At 39.8% G+C, this 24,276-nt stretch overlaps 1 protein-coding gene and 1 pseudogene across 9 annotated transcripts in view; one reads left to right on the top strand and one right to left on the bottom strand.

Moving 5' to 3' along the window:
* The window catches only part of ERI2 (ERI1 exoribonuclease family member 2), a 68,052-nt gene that overhangs the window by 23,775 nt on the left and 20,001 nt on the right, over positions 1 to 24,276 (top strand). For 6 of the 8 annotated variants that reach the window (XR_014236100.1, XR_014236101.1, XR_014236103.1 and 3 more), the window contains one exon: positions 13,301 to 13,359. The exons of 1 other annotated variant lie outside the window; for it this stretch is intronic. Coding sequence is in view for 3 of the 7 variants with exons in the window: in XM_082362479.1 (XP_082218605.1) it covers positions 13,301 to 13,359 (59 nt within the window). In the remaining 4 variants the exon portion in view is untranslated. Of the gene's footprint in view, positions 1 to 3,281; positions 3,382 to 13,300; positions 13,360 to 24,276 lie in introns of those variants that run through there. One more of the 8 variants, XR_014236104.1, reaches the window with a different exon arrangement.
* Positions 40 to 24,183, bottom strand: LOC309614368 (acyl-coenzyme A synthetase ACSM3, mitochondrial-like; annotated as a pseudogene). The gene is made up of 8 exons: positions 19,063 to 24,183; positions 18,266 to 18,479; positions 7,289 to 7,471; positions 3,949 to 4,092; positions 3,654 to 3,810; positions 3,306 to 3,385; positions 1,164 to 1,290; positions 40 to 240 (listed from the first exon to the last, which is right to left on the bottom strand). The product of its transcript is annotated as an acyl-coenzyme A synthetase ACSM3, mitochondrial-like (transcript).

Raw genomic sequence — 24,276 nt, 5'->3', positions numbered from 1 at the left:
AAACTAACATTTCTAACCCATTTCCATCTTTATATGGAAGTTAAGATATCATAGAAGTAACATAATCATCACCAAAACTAGAAATGTAAGGGAGTAGAAGTGGGGTAGGTGGTAAACAGATTGGGTTGTTAAATATTTTCCTGGGAAGGGATGTACAAACCTTAACATCAAAAGCAGGAGAAGGCTTCCCATTGAGCCAGGCTTAATTTTCATTCCCTTAAAATTTCCACAGATTAGTGCCTAGTTAAGAAGAAGAAAGAGTAAAGTAACATTGCAAATAACTTAAATTTATTCATTCATCCACCATGCATTCATTCAACAAATATTTATTCAGAACTTACTGCGAATCAGGCTCAAAATAAAACAAATTCTATGCTCTCATGAAGTATAGAGATAGACACTAAACAAATATAAATATAATAAAGTTATAACACTAAGTAAATTTATAATTGCTAAAATATCCATATTTATGAAAACATTTGTACTCATATTTGCATGATACTTGTTATGCTGTTTCTATTTAATAAATTCGTCAATTTTTGTTTTTATTTTATTTTTGGTATTCTAATTTTTGACCAGGTACTACTTTCTCATGGTTCATAAATTAAAGCATTATAAAAAGACACACTGAAAAATTTCTTTCAGGCTTTCCCTTATCTGCTCCATTTTACCCCTCCCTTTCCTACATAATAACCACTTTTGTTATTATGTCATTCATTTCCTCTAGAATTTCTTCTTATTTCTACAAGCTCTTTAGAGAAACCTTTTAAGAGTGTGCTTGTCAAGGAGTTGTCCAGCAAACTTAATATTTCAAGTAACAAGGAGCTCAGCATTTTCTATTTTTGAGGTAGCCCTAAGAAATTTCCTCACTACATAAGGGGAGATCTTTTTGTAGATCTAGTATTTTTTAATTAAAAAAAATTTTTAATGCCCTGGCCCTGATCAATTATATAGTGGCTTTCCTCAATGAATGGCTATTTAAACTGTATCTGTTACAGAGCTTTTTTGCAACTATCTTCCCTCAAGTTTTTTTTTTTTAACTCTTCTTCTAATCCCGCCACTCCCTCCTTATCCCTCAACCACAAAGATATAATAAACACTTTGGTTTTTATTCATCCGACTGAATTGAGTCCAGCCCTGTCTTTTCAGTGAAGTCTGTATACCGTTTCAGTCTGTCCATATCCTTCATGGATATCCAGACCTGTCCTGTTTCTCCATTGTTCAGTCACTTCAGAGTTGATTGATTCCCCAGCACTTACACAGTGCTTTAAGCTTTTGAACTTATAGTTTCTCAGAAGACAGATAACGAGTTAAATTTAGGAGGAAAATGGAGAAAAAATGGAAATTCGGGTTATTTCTAGTGAAATTTCATACAAAGTGTTTTAGTTTTTCCCCCAACTCCCTTCTCCAATACAAAATAAACAAACCATTCTACCATAAAATGACTCCCGAAACACCAGTTTGTTTTTTTTTTCTTTTTCTCCCTTTTATCTGGGGTGGGGGAGTGGGGGCGGGGGGGTGATTTGTTGCAGAGAAAAGCCATGCCATCCCTAGGGAAGGTACCACATAATATGTTAAATCAGTGATGAAAGGTTTACCAATTGTCTGGTTAAATTGTGGAGTATTTATACAATAGAACATTCTACAGTTGTTAAGAAAAAAGAAGCTCCTGGATTGTACTGTCCAATAGCACTTTTTGTTATGATAGAAATTTCTATGCTGAGCTGTCCACTATTGTATCCTCTAGCCCTGTGTGGCTGTTGAGCACTTGAAGCATGACTAGTGCAACTGAGGCCCTGAGTGTTTTTCATTGAGGTATAATTGACTTATAATGTTGTATTAGTTTTAGGTTTACAATGTTAATGATTTGATGTTTGTATATGGTGAACTGATCAGCACAAGTCTAGTTAACATCTCTTACCCTACATGGTTACAAGACTATTTTTTCTTGTGATGAGAACTTTTAAGATCTACTCCCTTAGCAACTTCAAATGTGCAACACAGTAAGTCCCCTACATACGAACCTTCAAACTGGAAACTTTCAAAGATGTGAACGTGTGTTTGCATGTCCAGTCACATAAGTAAGTAAGTTAGTTCATGTGTCTGGCATACATTGTCACATGTGTGCATCATCTACAAGTGGTTGTGCTTTTGTGTACTTTACTGTGCAGTACTGTATAGAGGACGGTAGTACAGTATCTTTATTTCAAGGCCAGGATGTCTGGAAGCAAGCGTAAAAGCAGCGGTGATGTAGCTGATACTACTGTACTTTTCAAGGTACTGTACTGTAAGATTAAAAATGTTTTCTTTATTTTTTGTGTTTGTTTTTTATATATTATTTGTGTGAAAAGTATTATAAACATATTACAGTACAGTACTATATAGCCAATTGTGTTAGTTGGGTACCTAGGCTAACTTCATTGGACTTACAAACAAATTGGACTTACGAACGTGCTCTCGGAACGGAATTCATTCGTGTATGTGGGGGATTTACTGTACAGTATTATTAGCTATAGTCTGGAACTGAATTTTTAATTTAATTAAAATTTAAATTTAAATACCTACATGTGGCTAGTGGTTACCAAATTGGACAGCACAGTTCCAGGATATATTGTAGGTGAAGAAAGGAAGGTCAGAACTGTGTGCATATCATGTTCCCATTATAAAAGAGAGGGGGAGAACATATGCATATTGGCTTGTGCATGCATAGATCTCCGGGAGAGGGAGAACGGAGACCGAGGACAAGGTATGGAGGAAGACTTTCACTAATATATTCTTATATACCTATTGAATTTTATGTCATGTGAATTGTTTCCTGTTCAAAAATCAAATAAAGTCAATTTAAAAGTAGTGATCAATCCACACTTTCAAATGGAATCAGTAATAAAGGACATTCATCTTCTTTCCTGTTTGCTGGGATAGGGTTTTAAATAGGGGTGACATATATTTTCTCAGCTCAGGTAACAGTCATCATACAAAGGATAAACACCTTCTTATCCATAACCACTGGGCTCAGAGCTATACACTTGGCTGAACCCTCCCTTTCCTCTCCTTGCTTGAGGGAAACCGCCCTGGATATAGTAATTATCATTTACAGAATGTAAGCAAGAAGGAAGGGGAGAAGAGGTTGCTAAACCCCATACCTACTGGCCTGGAGCTATGTTTTTAGGCAGAGAGATCTTTTATTTTATAAAATAAAAATATTTTATAATATTTCTTATAATATTTTAAAAAATATTTTATAATATTTCTTCTTCTTCCTCTCTCCTCCTCCCACTAAGTGCCCATTCACCAACCTTTCTTACCTGGTCTTATCATTCTGCACAAGTATTCTGTCTGCAGTTGGTGCTGAACAGAAGACTGTGATGGGAAACTTGCAAAGTATCTGCAATTTAGAAGAAGTGGTCTTACCATGATTTTTAGTAAGTGCCTAAATGTCTATGGTAGATACAGCACAACTTAAAACATTGTTTATTCTAACGTAAACACACACCTTTGCTCTGTATATCTTTTCAGGCTTATTGATTTTACAGACGTGAAATACTTTAAATCATGTTGTCTACTCTGATTTCCGCAAGTTACTTTATGCACCAGTCCTGTCAGTGACAGTGCTAATGCATTTCTAAATGTTGACCTCTTCTGCTCTGCCTTACTTGCAAGACGGAAGTTGGCTCAAACCGTGGCAAATAATGTGCAAATACACATGCTCCCTGGATCCATGGAGAGTAAACACTACTCCATGCAGATTTTGCCCAGCCTGTGTCTGAGGTATTCCACATGACATCTGAAGGGGTCAAATCCAGCCAGAACCAGGGTAAACAAAGAATAGACTTTATATATATATATATGTATATATATATATATATATGAAAACAAATTTAAAATACCAATAAAGGAATCATCACCTTTGTAGCACTGACACTTCAAGCTACAGTTCTGTGAGAGTACCTTCCATTTATAGATAATCCTAAACCGAAACTGCTGTGGGTGTGTCCAGTCATTTTAGGAGATCCACTTGTTCTGCTGGTGAAGAAAATGGCCATCATCTCATTGTGTTTTATCTTCACACAGGTGTTGTTGTCACTGGCATGTCTATGAAGGAAGAATTACAATGATTCTGCACATTAAACACAGCATCATATTTTTTGTTTTAGTTTTGGTTTTTTCTTGGCTGCACCACACAGCATGAGGGATCTTGGTTCCCCGACCAGGGATCGAACCCATGCCCCCTGCAGTGGAAGCGCAGAGTCTTAACCACTGGACCACCAGGGAAGTCCCAAACACAGTGTCACAGACTGTTACCACAGAGAAGGATTTACTCAGACCTCTTCATCTCATTGATCAGGCCCCAGTGACTTAGGGTGAATTCCAAGGTAAAAGCCATCTCTCTCAGGACCTCCCTGGTGGCACAGTGGTTAAGACCCTGTGCTCCCAGTGCAGGAGGCCTGGGTTTGTCCCTGCTCAGGGAACTAGATGCCACATGCATGCTGCAACTAAGAGTTCACATGCCACAACTAAGGAGCACACTGCAACTAAGACCCTGCGCAACCAAATAAATACTAAAAAAAAAAAAAAAAACCATCTCTCTCTGCATCTTTTAAGGTGCTTTCCAGAGGCAAACTAAACTTTGTTGTCAATAGCCCATTTATAACAAGTTGACTTCATAGCTTTTTAATGTATAAGGAAGAGTTGAAGCAGTTTAAAAACTCAAGAATTTTATCATACCTCCAACAGAAAGAGGATTCTATGATCTTAATAATCATGGATATGTGAAGAAAAATGTGATTTAAAAAAAAATGGGGGGCTTCCCTGGTGGCGCAGTGGTTGAGAATCTGCCTGCCAATGCAGGGGACACGGGTTCGAGCCCTGGTCTGGGAAGATCCCACATGCCGCGGAGCAGCTGGCCCCGTGAGCCACAATTGCTGAGCCTGCGCGTCTGGAGCCTGTGCTCCGCAACAAGAGAGGCTGCGATAGTGAGAGGCCCGCGCACCGCGTTGAAGAGTGGCCCCCACTTGCCACAACTAGAGAAAGCCCTCGCACAGAAACGAAGACCCAACACGGCCATAAATAAATAAATAAATAAATAAAATTTAAAAAAAAAATTAAAAAAAAAAAGGGTATGTTAATAGAAGTCATGGCTAATGGTATAAGGCAGGGATCATCAAGCTATAGCCCACAGGCCAAATATGGCCTGCCTTCTGTTTTTGCAGATAAAGTTTTATTGGAACACAACCATGTCCATTCTTTTACATATTGTCTGTGACTGCTTTCTACACTATGACAGCAAGGATGAGTAGGTATGATAAGAGACTGCATGGCCTGCAAAGCCTATATATTTACTATCCATCCCTTTTATAAAAAACATTTGCTGACCCCTCAAAAGGATGGTTTTTCTGTTTCCCAAAAAAGAGTCTACATAGTTCTGAATATAGTAAACAATAAGACTGAAGAGGATCTAAGTATCCACCTAGGGAAGGAAGGGCCTCAGTTAAAGAGAAAAAAAATTTTGGTTCCAAAGGATAATTGGGCTTTGATACATGTCATACATCAGGGCAGCTGAGGGGAGGTAAACTCTGCACATTTGAGTGTCTAAGAAGCATACAGAATTTTATTTGGGAATATTGAGCTGAGAATGAATGAATCAGAAATATCCAGCCATGAGAAATACAGAAAAGCTATTTTTATTTATTTATTTATTTATTTATGGCTGTGTTGGGTCTTCGTTTCTGTGCGAGGGCTTTCTCTAGTTGTGGCAAGCGGGGGCCACTCTTCATCGTGGTGCGCGGGCCTCTCACTATCATGGCCTCTCTTGTTGCGGAGCACAGGCTCCAGACGCGCAGGCTCAGTAATTGTGGCTCACGGCCCCAGTTGCTCCGCGGCATGTGGGATCTTCCCAGACCAGGGCTCGAACCCGTGTCCCCTGCATTGGCAGGCAGATTCTCAACCACTGCGCCACCAGGGAAGCCCAGAAAAGCTATTTTTAAATCCTAACAAAGATAAACCAAATGTTTAGGCTATAATTCCATAATTTTTTTCTTTAAAAAAAGTTAGTACTATAGCTGTGTACCTATCACTTCTATCATAGATATGGTTGCTCTTGAAACCTAAGGCAGGTTTAGTGTACCAGTCTCTCAGAAGCATTATACATAGCAGTTAGGAATGTGGGCTCAGAAACCAGACTGCCTAAGTTTGAAATCCAGTTCTGCCAGATCCTAGCATTTGACTTTATTCATCTGTATAATTACAGTTCCTACTCCCTAGGTTGTTGTGATATTTAAATGAGTTAATATATCTGAAGTGCTTGGATTAGTTTTTGGCACATAATCAGTGCCATATAAATGTTAGCTATTGTGCAATTATAGCATTATTTTTATTAGAACAGAATTTGGCCTTTGGTAACTCAATAAATGTTAACTATTTTAGAAGAGGTAGGAACAAGTCCATAGTTACCAGCATGCTCCAAAATCATTGAGTAAAGGTAGGAAGCTCATTCCAGAAAGGGAATTTGCTGTCACCCTAAAGCTAAAATATAACCAATACTTGGCGAGATTTCCAAGTGACCCCTGGAAGCACCCCAGAGCAGGGCTTGAACGTCAGTATAATTCAGTTTTATAATTGCATCCATTAAATATTCTTCATACTATAACCTGATAGAAATGTTACTGTCAGCAAGGGAATGATGCAGCCTACAAAGAAGGATTGACTGTGATCAGTTCCCCTGGGAGATAACAGCTCTGTGGTTGATGCTGTGATGCACCTCCTAGATCCTGCTGCAGGATTTCAAACATACTCCCTCCAGATGCTGGGATCCTTCTTTAGATACTACCTTGACTGAAGACAGCTGCCTTGCTCAAGGTCATGCCTCCTAAGGACAGCCCATACCCAGTTACTGATCAGCATAGGACCTCTTGCTTTAGCTGGGCAGAGCTTTGAAGGGCTATCCAAACTCCAGAGATCTCAGTAGGCTGGCTGAGGGCTTTTTTGGAAGTACAATCCCACATCTTTCCCTTTCTTTCACAGGTGTTTAATGCAAGATAACTCCTCAACAAACTTTTTACACAACTAATCTCTGTCTTAGGGTGTGCTTCCTTGAGATCCCAACCTATGAAAAACACTGCCAGCTCCTTATTGCCTCAGAGCTTTGCACTATAAGTGCAGGAATGATCACCAGTTGTTCCCTTTGTCTATTGTTTTCATTTTCATTTTTCTGGTCAGTCATGGATTGACTGTCTTATCAATGTTGCGTTTCTTCTTGGGAAGCTGTTCTACAACAATTATGGCTACTCACTTCTCCCACCCCTCTCTGGGGCTCTGAGACACAATTAGCTTGGAGTGCAGATTTTCACATTTAGATGCAACACCATCTACTGCTGGAGCTAAAACATCATTAGTACTAATGCACTTTGCTTTTGAAGATTGTAGTCGGTAGAGGATGTCTTTGTGGGTCATCTGAGTGGTTCCTGGATTAAAACTGTCCCTAAAGGAGAAGAAAAGAAAATGTTTAGAAAGGATTTCCTTCACCATGTTAGGGTAGTGTACATAACTCATGTACATTCTGTATTTCTCAGAGTGAGTTAGTTGGTTTTCTAGGCAAGGTATCTGTCTTCCTTTCATTATTATGCTTTTGCCTTTCAAGGGATCTCAAAGTCTATGACCCTTTTGACCTAACATGAAAGGGTATTAAATCCTGGATAATTATCTTCTATCTGGAGACCATTCATAACATTCAGCTTGAAGAGGGTTTCGATTGAAAAGTAATATTACCCAACATTTATTCAGTACTTTTGAGTGCCAGGTGCTATTTAAGTGTTTTGCATGTTCTAACATTTAATCCCTACCAAAAAACACAAAACTCAAAAGCTATTGTCAACTAAAAAGAAAATACACAACATAAAAGTTGAGCATTATGTTTTATTGGGAGGACTTTCTCAGGATGTAAGCCCGGGAGCAGCCTCTCAGATAGCTCTGAGGGACTGCTCCGGAGGGTGAAGGGAGAAGCCAGGATATATAGGGGTGGTTTTTACAACAAAAACCAGGTAGTTGGGACATCAAAAGATTACTGTTAATTAAAGAAAACCTGACATCTCAAGTTAATGAATTTAGCGCTTTTCTATGTATGGGAAGATGCAAGAGTCTGGGCTTACTGAAATCATTCCTTTGATAGGCACCTCCACTGTCTAGGGCCAAGATCCTCTTCTTTCCCATCCTGAGTTCCCTCAGGGCTTTACCATCAGGGGCAGCTACAGTGGCTGATGGCTTGATGGCCGCAACATCCTTTGTTTGCTGATATAGCAGGTGGCATTCTTACTCCACCCTATAAATAATATGCCCAAGATCACTGAAGTAGCAAGTGACAGTGCATGGACTGAGCCCTGCAGCCTGACTTCAGAGCTGTACATTTAACCACTTCAGTTCAGTGCCTCTTAAAACATACATGAATATTTTATGGTTTCTTTCCAAAGAGAAGGGTTGAGGCATTTATCTCTTCTGTGCTTCTACTCCCACCCGCTGTAAATTACACTGTAAGGCGTAGTGTAATGGTTAAGAGTGTGTCCTGGAGCCAGACACTCTTAGTGCTTGGCCTTGAGCAAGACTACTTCACCTCTGGGATTCTCAGGTTCTGCATCTGTAGAATGGGGATTATAATAACACTACCTTCTTTATAGGATTATTAAGGATTAAATGAGTTAAAATGCATATAGAGCTTAGAACAGTACTGAATAAAATTTAGCTGTTATTTTCTCTAAGGATTAATGGACTTTCAAGAATATATATCTGAATCATATTTCTATCTCTGTCTGTATCTGTGTTCCAGATTCCACCACTTAAATTCCAGACCTTCAAGTAGGGGTGGAAGGCATTTAGTTTATAATGGTTTTTCCTCTTCCTGGTGACACAGCAGGCAAGGAAGTTTGAAGAACATATGTCTGGTCATTCCTGGACTCTTTATTTATTTAAAACTTTTTATTTATTTTTAAATTTTTGGCTGTGTTGGGTCTCCGTTGCTGCACGTGGGCTTTCTCTAGTTGCGGTGAGCGGGGGCTACTCTTCGTTGCAGTGCGTGGGCTTCTCATTGCGGTGGCTCCTCTTGTCGCGGAGCACGGGCTCTAGGCGCCTCGGGCTTCAGTAGTTGTGGTACACAGACTCAGTAGTTGTGGCTTGCGGGCTCTCTAGCGCAGGCTCAGTAGTTGTGGTGCACGGGCTTAGTTACTCCGCGTCATGTGGGATCTTCCCGGACCAGGGATCAAACTCGTGTCCCCTGCACTGGCAGGAGGATTCTTAACCACTGTGCCACCAGGGAAGCCCCATTCCTGGACTCTTGACACTGGCTCATCTTTCCATTTTGGAAAGGACAAGTCCCTCCCATGGAGTCCTTCAAGAAACAGACAACCAGGACCAAAACACAAGGTTCTTTAGAATATCTTCCCTTTCTAAACAAAGCAATGCAGCAATTTTTATGAGGCTTTAACTCCAAGGTTATTCCTTAGAGATGTTGCACCTAAAGATAAGTAGTAAGCCTGCCATGGCCAACACCTTTCCATAATTTAAAGGCACTTACAACAAACCCACTGTTGACATTTCATGACCAAGAAGAAGTACTTTATTTAAACACATTACCCTTAGATAATTAAGTTCTGCCAATACATAATTCCTAAAATATCTTTAAAGGAATCTACTAACAGTGATCAGTCTTACCTATTAAACCCCTTCCTATCCAAATTATCATTTGGGAAGCATTACACTGTTTACTTTAAATATAAAACAATCTTCTGGTATTGCTCTGGAGTGATGTCCTAGATGATTATGTAACAGGGAAGAGCCAATTCTGACTCCATGTTGGATCTGTTTCTTTAACTTTTGCTTTTCGTTGCTTTTGTTATTATAATCACTGTCTATAGCTGTAAGCACACATAATGGCCTGCCACAGGGAACCTTTCCCCCCTGCCTGACTGTTAAACTAAAGTGCCTTTGTTCAGCTCACAGAGAGACACTCTGACCCTGCCCACCTGTGAATGGCTGCAGAAAAGAAGAAATTAACACATCCCCTCCCCACTGCAGGCCATTCGAGGAGATGTTTTGCAAGATAAATGGCCTTTTTACTTTACTTCCTCACCTCACCCCCCTCCCTGTTCTTTCAAAGAAACTGGCATCCAGACCCCAGTAAGATGGTTTTTTGGGGACCATAGTCCGCCATATTCTCCATCTGCCAGCTTTCCAAAAAAAGTCTCTATTAGTTGCCTCAACACCTCATCTCCTGATCTATTGGCCTGTCCTGCAGTGAGCAGAGCAAGCTTGGACTCAGTAACAACTATAAATACAGTGGATACCTGTATTCATTAAAAAAATATATTGAAGCCTACTATGTGGTGGACGCTTTTCTAAGTGCTAAGGATACTGTAGAAAACAAATGGACAGAGGTGCGTGCCCTCATTCTAGACAGACTGGAAACACATATACAATATCAGATGATAATAAATTTGTTTAAAAAAATAAAGAATGAGCACTTTTGGTGAAGGTAGGGGCGGGAGCTGTTCTAGATAGGTTGGCTGGGGATGGCCTCTCTGAGGAGGATACCTACTAATATTTAAGTTTCATGTAAAAAAAAAAAAGTTCAAAACTTCCAGAAATGCCCGTTTCTGTTTCACAGTTGTTATTTTGTATAAATGTATAGACATCATATATCTTTTCAAATTAGTGTTTTTATGTTCTTCAGGTAAATACCCAGGAGTGGAATAGTTGGGTCATATGGTAGTTCTAAATTTTTTGAAGAATCTCCATACTGTTTTCCATAGTAACTGCACCAACTTACAGTACCACCAACAGTGTATGAGGGTTCCTTTTTCTCCACATCCTCTCCAACATTTGTTATTCCTTGTCTTTTTGATAATAGTCATTCTAATAGGTGTACAGTGATGTCTTACTGTTGTTTTGATTTTTTAAATTAGATTTTATTGGAGTATAGCTGCTTAACAATGTTGTGTTAGCTTCTACTGCACAGCAAAATGAATCTGCCATACATATACATATATCCTCTGCCTTTTGGATTTCCCTCCCATTTAGGACACCGCAGTGCATTAAGTAGAGTTCCCTGTGCTATACAGTATGTTCCCCTCAGTTGACTATTTTATACATAGTTATCAATAGTGTATGTGTGTCAGTCCCAATCTCCCCATTCCTCCCACCCCACCCATTTCCCCCTTGGTATCCATACATTTGGTCTCTATGTCTGTGTCTCTATTTCTGCTTTGCAAATAAGGTCATCTATACCATTATTTCTAGATTCCACATATATGCATTAATATATGTAGGTGTCTGCAGCTTCATTCAGATGCAGCCCATCACTGTGTCTTTTCCCTGTTATGGTTGCCCTAGATGTAGTGCCATGCTGTGGTGTGGAGTGAGGGGGAGCTGGTCAGCTTGGGCTGGGGTGTGCAGTGAGGTGGTCTCACAAAACCTGATAGCCACTAGGGTAGACCTCTCTCTGTCCTGCCTGCGGGCAAACCAGCACCTGTGTGCTCCTCACAAGGAAAATCCAAGCTTCTCCAGACTTTCTCTCTGTCCCAGTGGCTCTCCGAGCAGCCAGTGGGTCTTGTCTCCTCCACATAGGTCCCCAGGGCTGAGGTGACCAGTCTGTGGCTTGACCTACTCACTCCCTAGGGCAGGTGTCTACCCAAGCAATCTCCCTTTTCCTCTAAGTTCCCTCCCAGGGGCACAGGTCCCAACCCAATCCCTTTTTTTCCCATCCTCCCCAATTGTGTGTGTGTCTTTCTTACAGCCTTGGTTGTACAGGAGTCCTTCTGTCAGTTTCCAATTAGTTTTCAGTGAGAATTGTTCCACATGTAGATGTATTTTTGATGTGTTCAGGTGGGAGATTAGTGCCATTTACACTTACTCCACCATCTTCAAGAAGTTCTCAACATTTCTTGTAAGGCAGGTGTAGTGGTGAATCCCCTCAGCTTTAGTTTGCCTGGGAAAGCCTTTATTTCTCCTTTATATCTGAAGGATAACTTTGCTGGATAGAGTATTCTTGGCTGACAGTTTGTATCTTTAAATATTTTGAGTATGTCATTTCACTCTCCTCTGGCCTGTAGAGTTTCTGCTGAGAAATCTGCTGATAGTCTAGTGGGGGTTCCTTTTAGGTTACTGTCTTTTTTCCCTGGCTGCCTTTAAAATTCTTTCTTTATCATTGACTTTTGACAGTTTTCTATAATGTGTTTTGGTTAAGGTTTTTTTGCATTGAGGTAATTAGCTTCCTGGTAATTAACTTCCTGGACTTGTACGTAATTGAGGTAATTAGCTTCCTGGACTTGTAATACAGTTCCTTCCCCAGGTTTGGGAAGTTCTAACTATTATTTCTTTAAATAAACTCTCTGTTCGCTTCTCGCTCTCATCTCCTTATGTTGCCTTTCCTAATGGAATGAGATGGTTCTCTTAGAAAGTTCATTAAAAGTTCATTCATTAAAAAAAAAAACCAACAAAACTTAGTTTTCTCTCCTCTCCATCCTGGATCATTTCTAGATTTCTGTACTCATGCTTGCTGATTCTTTCTTCCATATGGTCTGCTATATTTCCAATGCTTTCTATTGCATTCTTTATATCATTTATTGAGTTCTTTGGCTCCAGAATTTCTATTTGTTTCCTTTTTAGAGGTTCAGTCTTTTCATAAAATATTCCTTCTGCTCATTAATTTTATTCCTGAGCTCATTGAAATGACTTTCTGAGTTTTCTTTTTCTTTTCTTTTTTTTTTTTAACATCTTTATTGGAGTATAATTGCTTTACAATGGTGTGTTAGTTTCTGCTTTATAACAAAGTGAATCAGTTATACATATACTTATGTCCCCACGTCTCTTCCCTCTTGCATCTCCCTCCCTCCCACCCTCCCTATCCCACCCCTCTAGGTGGTCACAAAGCACGGAGCTGATCTCCCTGTGCTATGCGGCTGCTTCCCACTAGCTATCTATTTTACGTTTGGTAGTGTATATATGTCCATGCCACTCTCTCACTTTGTCCCAGCTTACCCTTCCCCCTCCCCGTATCCTCAAGTCCATTCTCTAGTAGGTCTGCGCCTTTATTTCCCGTCTTGCCCCTAGGTTCTTCATGACAATTTTTTTTTTTTTTTAGATTCCATATATATGTGTTAGCATACGGTATTTTTTTTTTCTCTTTCTGGCTTACTTTACTCTGTATGACTGCTATTTTTAATTCTCTATCAGATTGCAATCTTCCGTGAGTTTAAGTTTGGTTTCTAGAGAACTGTCACTTTCTTTCCTGATACCTTGCCACTGTGCTTTTTCACAGTGCCTGATGACTTGTTCCTCTGCCCACCCATTTGAAGGCGTGAACACATTTCTTATTAGGTAAGATTTGTTTACTTTCGTTCTAACGATTCAACAGGTTGGTAATTAGAGGACTTTCTTTTGTTTTCCAGTAGGTGGCACTATAGCACAAGTCTTTGGTTTCCCTAACCTGACCTGCCCATGACTGTATTGTCGAATCAGTATTTTCCACCCTTCACCACCCCTGCCAGAGGTGTCACTGGAGCCCTCATTGTCTCTGCTTGTGCCTTTGGGGTCCTTGGTGCCTTGCTGCTGCCAGTGTTGCTGCTGTCGCTCAGGTCACCCCTGGGGCACCAGGATGGCAGGCACCTCTGCCACATCTGGGGTTGTTGGGCTTGTCAGGTTTGCGGGCACTACGGCCTTGGGCAAGGCAGCTGGAGTCTTGGGCACCACTGTGGCTGGTGGGGCCAGGGTCGCAGGCCCTTCTGCTGCTGCTGCCTGGTTCCCTTTGGCTGCATGTGCTGCCTCAGCTGGGAAGCTGGAGTTGTGTGCACCACCTCCCCTGCTACCACTGGGTTCTTCTGGGGCTGTGTGTTCATCCACTGATGGGCCAGAGGGCCAGGATTACAGCACCCCCTCAACTGTTCCCTCGATTCCACCTCCTATGTGCCATTCCACCCACCTTCAGATGTACAGATATGTGGATCTCTCTGGTGTCCCGGTGTACTGAGCAGAGGAACCTTTGTAGAGTTATATATGTTTTACTAGTTGTAAATTGAAAGGGAGAAACAAAGGAAATATCTCACATTGCCATGATGCTGACTTCCCCCACCTAGATGACTTTTAAAAAATTTTTATTGGAGTATAGTTGATTTTTAAGAACTGTTCCTATTTCAAAATTTTGTAAAACTTCTAGAAAGTTCTAGAGAGTGCACTGGGCTCTACACTGACTTTCTGAATGCCTTTGGGCAAATGACAATGTTCCTTTTCCCCCATCTATGAAAGCTTTGCCTTCCCTGTTTATAAAATGAGACTTCCCCTTCCTAATCATAAGGCTCTTGTGAAGATAAAATGAGCAAATGAGTGAACGTTTATTATAATTTCAGAGGGACCACGTACATTATAGAAACTTCTTCAAGACCTGTAGGCTGAGATTGGGTGTTATACTAGCTTTTTGTGGTAAATACTACTTAAAGGAACAAATTCTTGGCAATTAATATTTTTTAATAATTATATACTGAGGGTTCTGTTGTAAAGGGATTTGGCCTACAATACATAGAAAAGAGTTTGAAAACTAAAATGTGATATGAGTTTGTTGTTGGCACTGGGGACTATAGAGCATATCTCTCTGAGAACTTGGAAATAACAGAAATAGATTGCCTTCCAGGAGCTAAACTTTAAACTCAACATAAAATAGATCAGAACAGAGATATTTATAGTCAGTGTAAACAGACATAATGATTCACAGAGAAGCAAGATTAAACCATACCCTGATATATGATATATTAATATAGAATTGGTCTCAGAAAGGGATATTGCAGTCACAGAACATAGAAAAAGGAGACTTACTAGGGCAAATCCTGACAGTACTCATCCAAGCCTGTCTAGAGGAGAAGTCTCTGTTAGGGGATTTCACTTATTATCGTCCCTGGGATGAGGTGGCCCCTAGCCAGTACCTACATTCACACTGGACGGTTTTGATTTTCTCAAATCTACAAATTATTTCTTGCATTAGGACCTTTGTAGAAACTTTTCCATTTGCCTAGAATGCTCCCATTACCCATGCCTTCTCCCACTGGCTGACTCATCCCTCAGGTTTCAGCTTAAATATCCCCCTGACCTTCTCTCAGTCTATAGTGATACTGCTCTTATACATTCTGATGGCTCCTGTGTTATTTCCTTTATAGCACTTGTCACACTATGTGTTTACATGACTCATGACTCTCTCTCCCACTGGACCCTAAACCCCGCAGCTCCTAAAACTTAGCAGGTGCCCAGTAAGCACTTATTGCTTGAAAGGATTGTGGGTATAAAGAGATGGGTGGATGAACTGGGCTTTCAAACCCCAGTGCCAATAAATTGAATTATGAAAGTTACTTGTTTTGTCCACTAAACAAACTTCTGGCTAAATGTTTTCTTCTCATGTAGGTCTGTTAACAGGGAGAGAGGGGGCTACTCATGCCAGTCTTTTGGCCCTTTCAGGCAAATTAATAATTTGGTAATATCATTTTATATACCCTGTATCATAAACATGGTAATGAGAGGCCTCCCTCGAGATGCAGAGCTCCACTCTCCACACACTAACATAAGCCGATTAGTGGCCAGATCGCCTCAGTTTACCAAGGTCTCATCATTCTCCGGGCCCCCAGTAAGATAGAGGCTCACTTCCTCTAGCTCGGTGGTTCTCAAACTTGAACATGTATCAGAATCACCTGGAGGGCTTATTAAAACAGAGATTTCTGGGTTTTGTATATCTCTACCCTAGTTTTAGATCCAGTAAATCTTGGGCAGAGCTGAAGAATTTACATTTCTCCAAGTTCCCAGTAATTCTGATTTCAAATGCTATATTTTAATATTATCCCTTTTCAGTACTATGTACTTTTCCTTTTTTGAAAGCACAGTAAGTTATCTCACTACTCTCCCCTTTAGTAATGCATTTCCAAACATTTTAAGACTCCTCCTAAGACACTGTTCAATTATACATTTTTCTTTTTTTATTGCAAAAAATACCAACTGTGCAACAGAATTCATGTAGTGTATATCTACAATTTCCTTTAAAAAATATGAAAATAAGAATTATCTACCATCTAGCTTAAAAAAGAGAATTTAACAATATGTTTGATGCCCTCTGTGTGCTCTACCCCAAATTATCAGGTAGCCATGATCCAGAATATTGTGTTAACCATTCCTTTGCCTTTCTTTGTCATTTTATCACATATGTATATAGCCCTATGTAATACATAAACAACTTGCAAATATTTAAATTAGCTAAGGTTTATTAAAAGGGAAAAATTATTAGGAAACTCCAACTATGAGCTCATTTCTTATTCTGCCCTGAAGACTAGCACTATTAGTATATTAGATTTACCATTTATTGCCTCCCTCTCATTCTCTCTTCTAAGAGAATCTGCCTTCCTTCTGCCCACAGCCCCAGTAACCAAGCTTTATCAGTTGAAGCTGCCTCTGATAACTTCTGATTGGCCTAACCCAAGCTGTGCCAATCAGATTCTGCCCTAAATTTTAAGAGACTGAGTGGATTAGTGGACGCGACCTACAGTGTTAAGGCCTGAGACATTTGCCTGGCAAATCAAAGCCATGCACCAACCAAAATGAAGAGAAGCAATGTGTTAGCAAGAAAGAAGAGGTTAAAGGAGCAGGTGATTTTTTTTTTTTTTTTGGAGCAGGTGCTTGAGAAAGGCAGAGGCAAGGCAAGAGGCTCTGTGGCTTCAGAGCAAAAGAGACAGAGATAGAAGTTGCCTGATGAATAGCCTATTCTCTTGTAGAGGCCAGTTTTTCTTTCTGCACTTTTTTCCCCTGTAAGATTCTCCAGTAGATGTTCAATAATTCTCCTTCATTATTGAATTAATATGAATGGATTTCTGGTCCTGGCAATCAAATAGTCTGTTACTAAGACAGTGAGCTTAAGCAGCATTCATGAAAGCAGTCATTTTGTTAAAAAAACTGTGCAAAAGTGGACTGTGCAACTTCAGTGTATAATTTATATGTACACATGAGATTAGAGCATATAGCTCTCCTCAAATGCCAATGATTATAATAAATTAAGAATGGTTACTTAACATAATGATTTATTATGATAATAATGATGTTAATTCAACAAATATTTCACTGAGACTTACTGTATGCCAATCTTTGGATGCATAGAGATGAATATATCAGTCATTGCGTTTTAGGAGCTTTCATAGTCCTATGAGAATGACAGATTTATAAACAAATAGTATCACCAGACAATACTGTATAGGTTAAAATAGAAACACATGTGTATTTCTTTGGGGGATCCCAAAAAAGAAAGCATCTAGACTGGGACATCAGGGTGGGGCTGCTGAGAAGGTGACATTAGAGCTGAGACTTTAAAGTCTAATAGAAGTTGTCCAGGTGGTTAGGTGTGAATGAAAGGCTTTCTAAGCATAGGAAATAGTGTGCACAAAATCAAGGAGATGAGAAAGATCACAAACTTTATAGGAAACCATTTGACATGGTTGGAGCAGAGTATGAGGGTGGGGAAATGAGAAAAATAAAGGGAAGATAGCTAGAGCCTTCCATGACACACCTAAGGAAGTTCAGATTTTATCTGGTAGGCAACAGGGAGTTATTAAATAATATCAAGCAGCAAAATAAAAGGATAAAATATGTGCTCTAGAAAGAACACTGGCTATGGAGGATGAATTGGATTGAGGTCGGGTGTGGACACACACAAGACCAGAATTAGGGATTCTTTTGGGAAAATCCACTCAGGAGACGGTAAAGATATGAAGTAAGGCAATGACAATGAAATTGGAGAAGAGGAGGCATGTAGGAAGTCAAATTTACAAGATGTAGGAACTGATTAGGAAGAAGTAGCAGATGCCTGGCTTAGGGCACCAGGTTAATGGTAATTAACCAGGAGACGAATAAAGGTTTGAAACAAAAACTAGGGTGGGTTCCTTGAGTTTGGGACTGATTGAGTTACAGATGACCATGGGTCCTATAGGAGGAGAAAAGCAGTAGGTATAAAGGTGTTCAATTGTTGATTGCCATTCACTTAAACTTTTGGTAAGTGAATGGAATTTCATTATGAAAAACCCAACTCATAGTTTAGGTCAAAAGATATGGCATGTTTCCAACACATTTCCAAGGTTCGTGAGAATAATACTATACTTTGTATAGTTCCTCAAATAATTTGCCAAAATAAATGTCACATGATTACTTATACGTTTTGGAAAATCTCTCGTCCACCTTACTTTAAATATGATCAGATCGCAAACACTACTAGCCTGTTTACAGACAGGCTACATATGCAAGCTACCATTCGGGGATCCTGGGCAGAATCACAATTACTCGATCTCCCCTTTGCAGGGCACAGGCTTCTGTAAGTATATTTGCAAATTTCCTTGAAAAAGATCCCAGTTCTTCAAACCCCATCTCACTTCTTCTCCATTTCCATTTATCCACCAGAAGGCTGGATTGGAAGGTCTCTTTCCAGCCTGCGGAAAGACAAATCAGTCATAGATTTAAAGGTGGTTATGCAGCTAAATTCTGTTTCAGCTGACTTAGTGGCATATTTTCGCTGAAGAAAATTCACAGGTCATTAGTTAGGACATACTTGTAGTATTTGGGAATAACTCTGGAGTCCTTATTTCTAGATGTTGGGAGCCATGTCACTTCTTCCAGCACACATCATTTCTCATTTAGCCTTTTTCTTTCCATAAAGTTAGAATTCTTGCATCCCTCTGTATTTCTCTCAATGCACTTTCTATGCCTCATTTCCTACCATTTCTTACTCTTGGATTAACTTTTCACTCTACTCCTTTTTGTTTTTTAAAAAATTAACCTATAATCATACATTTTTGTAACTCAGGCTTTTTCAACCATGGAACTCTTAACATGTTGAACCAGATGTCCTGTGCATTACAGGATATTTAGCAACACCCCTGGCCTCTACCCATTAGCACACACCCTCCCCCAAGTCATGGCAACAAAATTGTCTCCAGACATTGTCAACTGTCCCTTGGGGGAAAAATCACTCACAGTTAAGAAACTGCAGTCTGACTGGCCCTTGCTCCATACCTTTTCCATATTGGTCCATTGGTCTAGGACATCTTTAGCAAAGTTGAAATACTCTGGAATCTCTAGTTTAAAGTCCTGCTTCATGGATTCATAGTTGGAGAAATCCTGAGGGACTACTGTTCTATAATCTTTATGCAATGCTCTCAAAGAACAAGGAATTGCTAGGCACTGAAAATACTTGGCACGAAGTAATATCTGCATGGTGACAAGAGCTAGCATCAGTCCTGCTGAATGTTTTAGCACTCAGGATTTCTACAGAGACCAACTCATCTAAAAGACAAGCAGAAAGACATGCATTTGTTTCTGGCTTGAAGGTAGCCATGTCTCTAAACAGCTAAGTTTTATTACTGTTAATCATCATAAAATACCATTTTCTGAGAACTCACTATGTTCCAAACACTGTGCTCAGTGTTTTACTTACATACAATTTATCATGAAATCTTCAGCATAACCCTGTGAAGTGGATACGATTATTGTCTGTTTGCAGATAGAGAAAATGATGAGTAAGAGGTTGTCTCAGTCACCTCTGACTCCCATAACAAAATAACATAGATTGTGTGGTTTAAACAACAGACATTTATTTCTCACAGTTCTGGAGGCTGGGAAGCCCTAGATCAAGCTGCTGGCTGATTCAGTTATCTGGTGAGAGCTCTGTTCCTGGCTTGCAGATTGTTGCCTCCTCTCTGTGTCCTCACATGGTAGAGAGAGAGAGAGCTCTGGTCTCTCTTCTTCTTCTTGAGAGATACTAATCCCATCAGGGGCCTCACCGTCATGACCTCATCTAAACCTAATACCTTCCAAAGGCCCTATCCCCAAATACCATCACATTGGAGGTTAAGGCTTCAACATAAGAACTGGTTTGGAGGGGGGTACAAGCATTCGGTCTGTAACAGAGGCATTGGTTGGCTTTGAACCCAGAACTGTCTGGTCCCAGCCCATTCTTCTGACTACTAAGGGCTGTTAACCTCCCATATACATTTCTAAAGAAGTAAGGATCTGGGTCACCCAGTTACTCTCAGTGAAAGCAAAGGGCTAAGCTTTTAATCTAATATCTTTCACCTACCGATTTCAAAAGGAGTGCAGAAATGTTTAGGAGAATGTTTCACAGTGCATAATCCATAGATGAAGAAACTGAGGTAGCTCAGTACCAACTATGCATGAAAGCACTGCCAAAGATCCTCTGGTTTATAGGTTACAGTTCCCATACTCCAAATAGGAGCCCACGCTATCTTTGAGTCCAGGCTTGGAGTTTCTTTACCAGAGATACAATAATAGGGCTTTAGCCTTTAGGACTTTTGTCGGGGAGGCCTCTCTGGGCCACCCAGCCTTCCCGGCTTCTGTGGGAAATCATTTGATCACAATGGCATTTTACTTGGCTGAGGTCTCATAAATGAGGCTGTTTAAAAACACTGTTCTAGGGATTATAGGGTTTTCTCTTTTATACTTTCTGTAATCTTCCAAATTTCCTACAATGAAACACTACTCTCACAATCATTAAATCATGATTTTTAACTGCAATTCTAACTGTATGGTATGTAAGGCAGAGTATCTATGTGGAAGCATTTCTGTATTGATAAATTGCCAAACAATAATTAATAATGACGCCAGCCATAAATTTTACCCTAAATGGACCTGGCATTTGGGCATCATTTTGTTGCACCCAATGCATGGGGAGACCTGGGTACTTCTTCTGACTCTCCAACCTATTTGTGTGAGGACCTGACAAGGCAGTGAGATTGAGCCCTCTGAGATCATCTGATTTGAGCCTCCTCATTTTTCACCTGCAAAGAAAACATGGCCCCAGAGAGGGGAAGCAACTTGCTTTAATGTGATATGAGAGAACTAGAATGTTGGTCTTTGAATTTTCTCTTTACTACAGTTCAATAGGATTTCATTAGAGTAGTGATTCTCAACCCTGATTATATATTTGAGTCATGAGGAAAGCTTTATAAATGTACTGATGCTTGGGACATGAAGCAATTAAATCAGAATCTCTGGGGTTAGGGCCTGGGAATCACATTTTTAAAAATTTCCTCAGAGGATTCTAATGTGCAACCAAGGCAGAGAATCACTGATCTATAGGTTATGATCCGTGAACAAGCAGCATCAGCCTCACCTGGAAACTTGTTAGAAATACCCATTTTCCGGCCCCAATTTTACATTTTACCAACATAGAGACTAATAGAACCTCCCTCAGAGAGTCATCCCAAAGATTAATTGAGATAATGCATGCAAAGTGCTTATCATGGTGCCTAGCATATTACTATCCCTTAGAACAGGAGTCAGCAAACTTTCTCTGTACAGGGCCAGATAATAAATATTTTAGGCTTTGTGGGCCCTTTGACCTCTGTTGCAGCAGCTCAGCTCCATTCTGGTTGAGATAGCAGCCACTGACAACACATAAATAAATAGGCGTTAACTGTGCTACTAAAAAAACTAACTATGGCAACTGAAACTTGAATTTCAGGTAATTTTCATGTGTCATGGATTGTTATTCCTCTTTTGATTTTTTCCAAATATTTAAAAATGCAAAAATCATTCTTGTTTCGCAGGTTGTACAAAAGCAAGTGGAGGACTGGATTTAGCCCACAGGCCACAGTTTGCTAATCTTTGCACTAGAATGTAAAGTCTTTGAGGGTATGGGCGTTGTTTGTTATGTTCATGGGAATTATAATAGCATTTGGCCCATAGTAAGTGCTTAATAAATATTTGCTGAATCAGTAAATGACTTTGTCAGAAGGCAGAACTTTTGCACACAGTTTTTGTTTTTTTCCCAATAACTCAGAATTATAGCAGACCTGAGAAGTGCCTCTCCTGCTTTAACCAGAAATGTATGACTACTTGTACTGTTCATATGTGGCTAATTTAGATTAATTTAAATACTATTTAAAAATCAGTTCTTCAGCCACACCAGCTACATTTCAAGGGCTTAACAGCCACATGTGGCCAGTGGCTACCATATACAGGTCAGTGCAGTCACAAAACATTTCTATCATTGCAGAAAATTCTTGTGGATAGTGCTAATCTATATTGATAACAGCTCAGAACTGGAGTGATATGAAACATTAAAATACAGGAAAATTGAGAGGAAGCATTCCCAAGATAAGATTTTTCTAAAAGTTCAGGTTTAGTGAAGTATTACGCGTCACTGTTCTCTTATCTGAGGGCCGTGGGAGGAAAAGTGTTAACCAGAGATCCCTTGGCAGTTCTCTTAGGCTCTAGAAGAGGCTGCTCTGTAGAAGAGAAATAAGCCCCTGAATCTTCAAGCATCATTCTGTTTGGCAGTGGGGGTTGAGTAGGAGGAACCACCCTTCTCTGCTCTTTGATGACAAGTTACATCCTGAACATTTGGCAGCTCTCTCCCTTCTTAATAGAATTAACAACTTACTTCAGTGGGAAAGAAGAAGTTAAGTAGTCACCACTAAGATTTTAGTGTTGTAACTTTGTTTTTAATTTTGGGGCATAATATCTTCAAATGCTTCAAAAATCATAAAAGGTACACAGTGAAAAATCTGCCTCCCACCCCCAGTCTCACAGCTGGTCAGTTTCATCCCACCCTCACTTCCTCAGAAAACTACTATTATTATTTCTATGTATCGTTTCAGGGTTTCTTTATGTGTATTCACGTAAATGACTGTTAGTTTCTTTTTTCCCCACCACTTTTATATAACATGTAGCCTAAAATATACACTGTTCCGTCCATTAAATTTTTTTTTTTTAAGAATAAAGCTTTGGAGGGCTTTCCATATCAGTACACAGAGATCGTCCTCATTTTGCTTTTTTGTTTTGTTTTTTAAACAGCTGCATGGCATTCCATTGAACAGCTGTACCATAATATCTTAAGCCAGTCCCCTATCAATCATCATTTGAATTATTTCCATTATTTTGCAATTAAAGTGAAAATTTCAAACTATTTTCTCCACTGCATTCAGAATCCTTCAAACATATGTTGAAAAGAAAACTGACCAGTCATTTGGAGCTTAAAACGAGCCTAACCATTCTGTTCCACCGAAAAGAAAATCTCAACATCCTTGTCATCAAAACTGTTAAGACTGCCTTTTCCCCAACAAAGTTCTTTTCCTGTCTTTTCAGTGATTTTAGCACTTCATAACATACATTTTCCAGGCTTCTAATATTCTTTGTAGGTGAAAGAGCTGAGACAAGTTTCCCAGTGTGAGTCCAGATTTTTATACTGAGTCATAGAAAACTCTTCTAATAGAAACAGTACCACTACTGGTCAGAGGGCTTTTGAATGTATTTAAGGTCTCATCTGAAATGCAACCTCTACATCCATCTAAACAGCAGTGCCAAGGGGGTTTTCGCCTCCCCACATCTCCATAAATACTTTCCCCATCAAGTAATCCAAGTAATAACAGTGGCTTGGCATATATGGCCTCAAAGCAAGACAAAGCCCCTACTATTCTCCCCAACCTAACGAGACCCTGCCGTAAACTTCTATACAGAGTTTTTAGATCTACGCTTGACCACCTAATCGAGAAAAGTGGCTGCCCCCAGGTTATTTCCCTGAGTTTGCATGCATATGTTTCTCAAAGTTTCCTAGAGGTAGTTTGCATACTTTCTGGATGATGCAGAAGATGGATTCCTATTTGCCACTGAGCAGGGTAGGGAGTTAAGTAGACACTACAGTGAAAAACTCAGCTGCTACTTGGACTCAATTGAATTTTTTTCTAAAACATTTTAACAAGTTAACATATGGACATAGTTTTTAAACAATTAAATAGCACAAAAAGCTTAAAATGAAAAAACTCAGCTGCTATGTTTATAGCCTTTTGTGTGTACATACTCCTGGTTACTTACTAGATAGTATTATACAACAACTGAGAAATTCTGATAGAAACACCCCAGCCGCCCAGGATTTCAGTGAGCGCATTCGATTTGTTGGTTTTGTTTGCTTGTTTGTTATCTTTGCTCAAAAGTTCATGTGCCAGCCAGAAAACCTTAAATAGGAGACAAATAAGGTGATATTCGCTAAAGTGACAGATTCTGACACAACTGGAGATGATGGCAGATCTGCTTCCTATGAGAGCATCCCTGAAACTTGAACTCTCACATCTGCTTTGGTCCTGGTAGTAACCAAAAGAAGAGGGAAAAGTAGTCTGACAGTTGGAAGAAGTAAGATATGCCCAGAGTGCCTTGCCTGGATTGGTGGAGACATTCTGGAGGGAGGAGCAGAAGTTCTGGGCTAAATTTACG

The sequence above is a fragment of the Balaenoptera borealis genome (genome assembly GCF_965194805.1).
Source record: "Balaenoptera borealis genome assembly, chromosome: 16".
NCBI classification, from domain to species: domain Eukaryota; kingdom Metazoa; phylum Chordata; class Mammalia; order Artiodactyla; family Balaenopteridae; genus Balaenoptera; species Balaenoptera borealis.
Note: the sequence above shows the minus strand (reverse complement) of the source record. Positions and strands in the feature narration are given on the sequence as shown.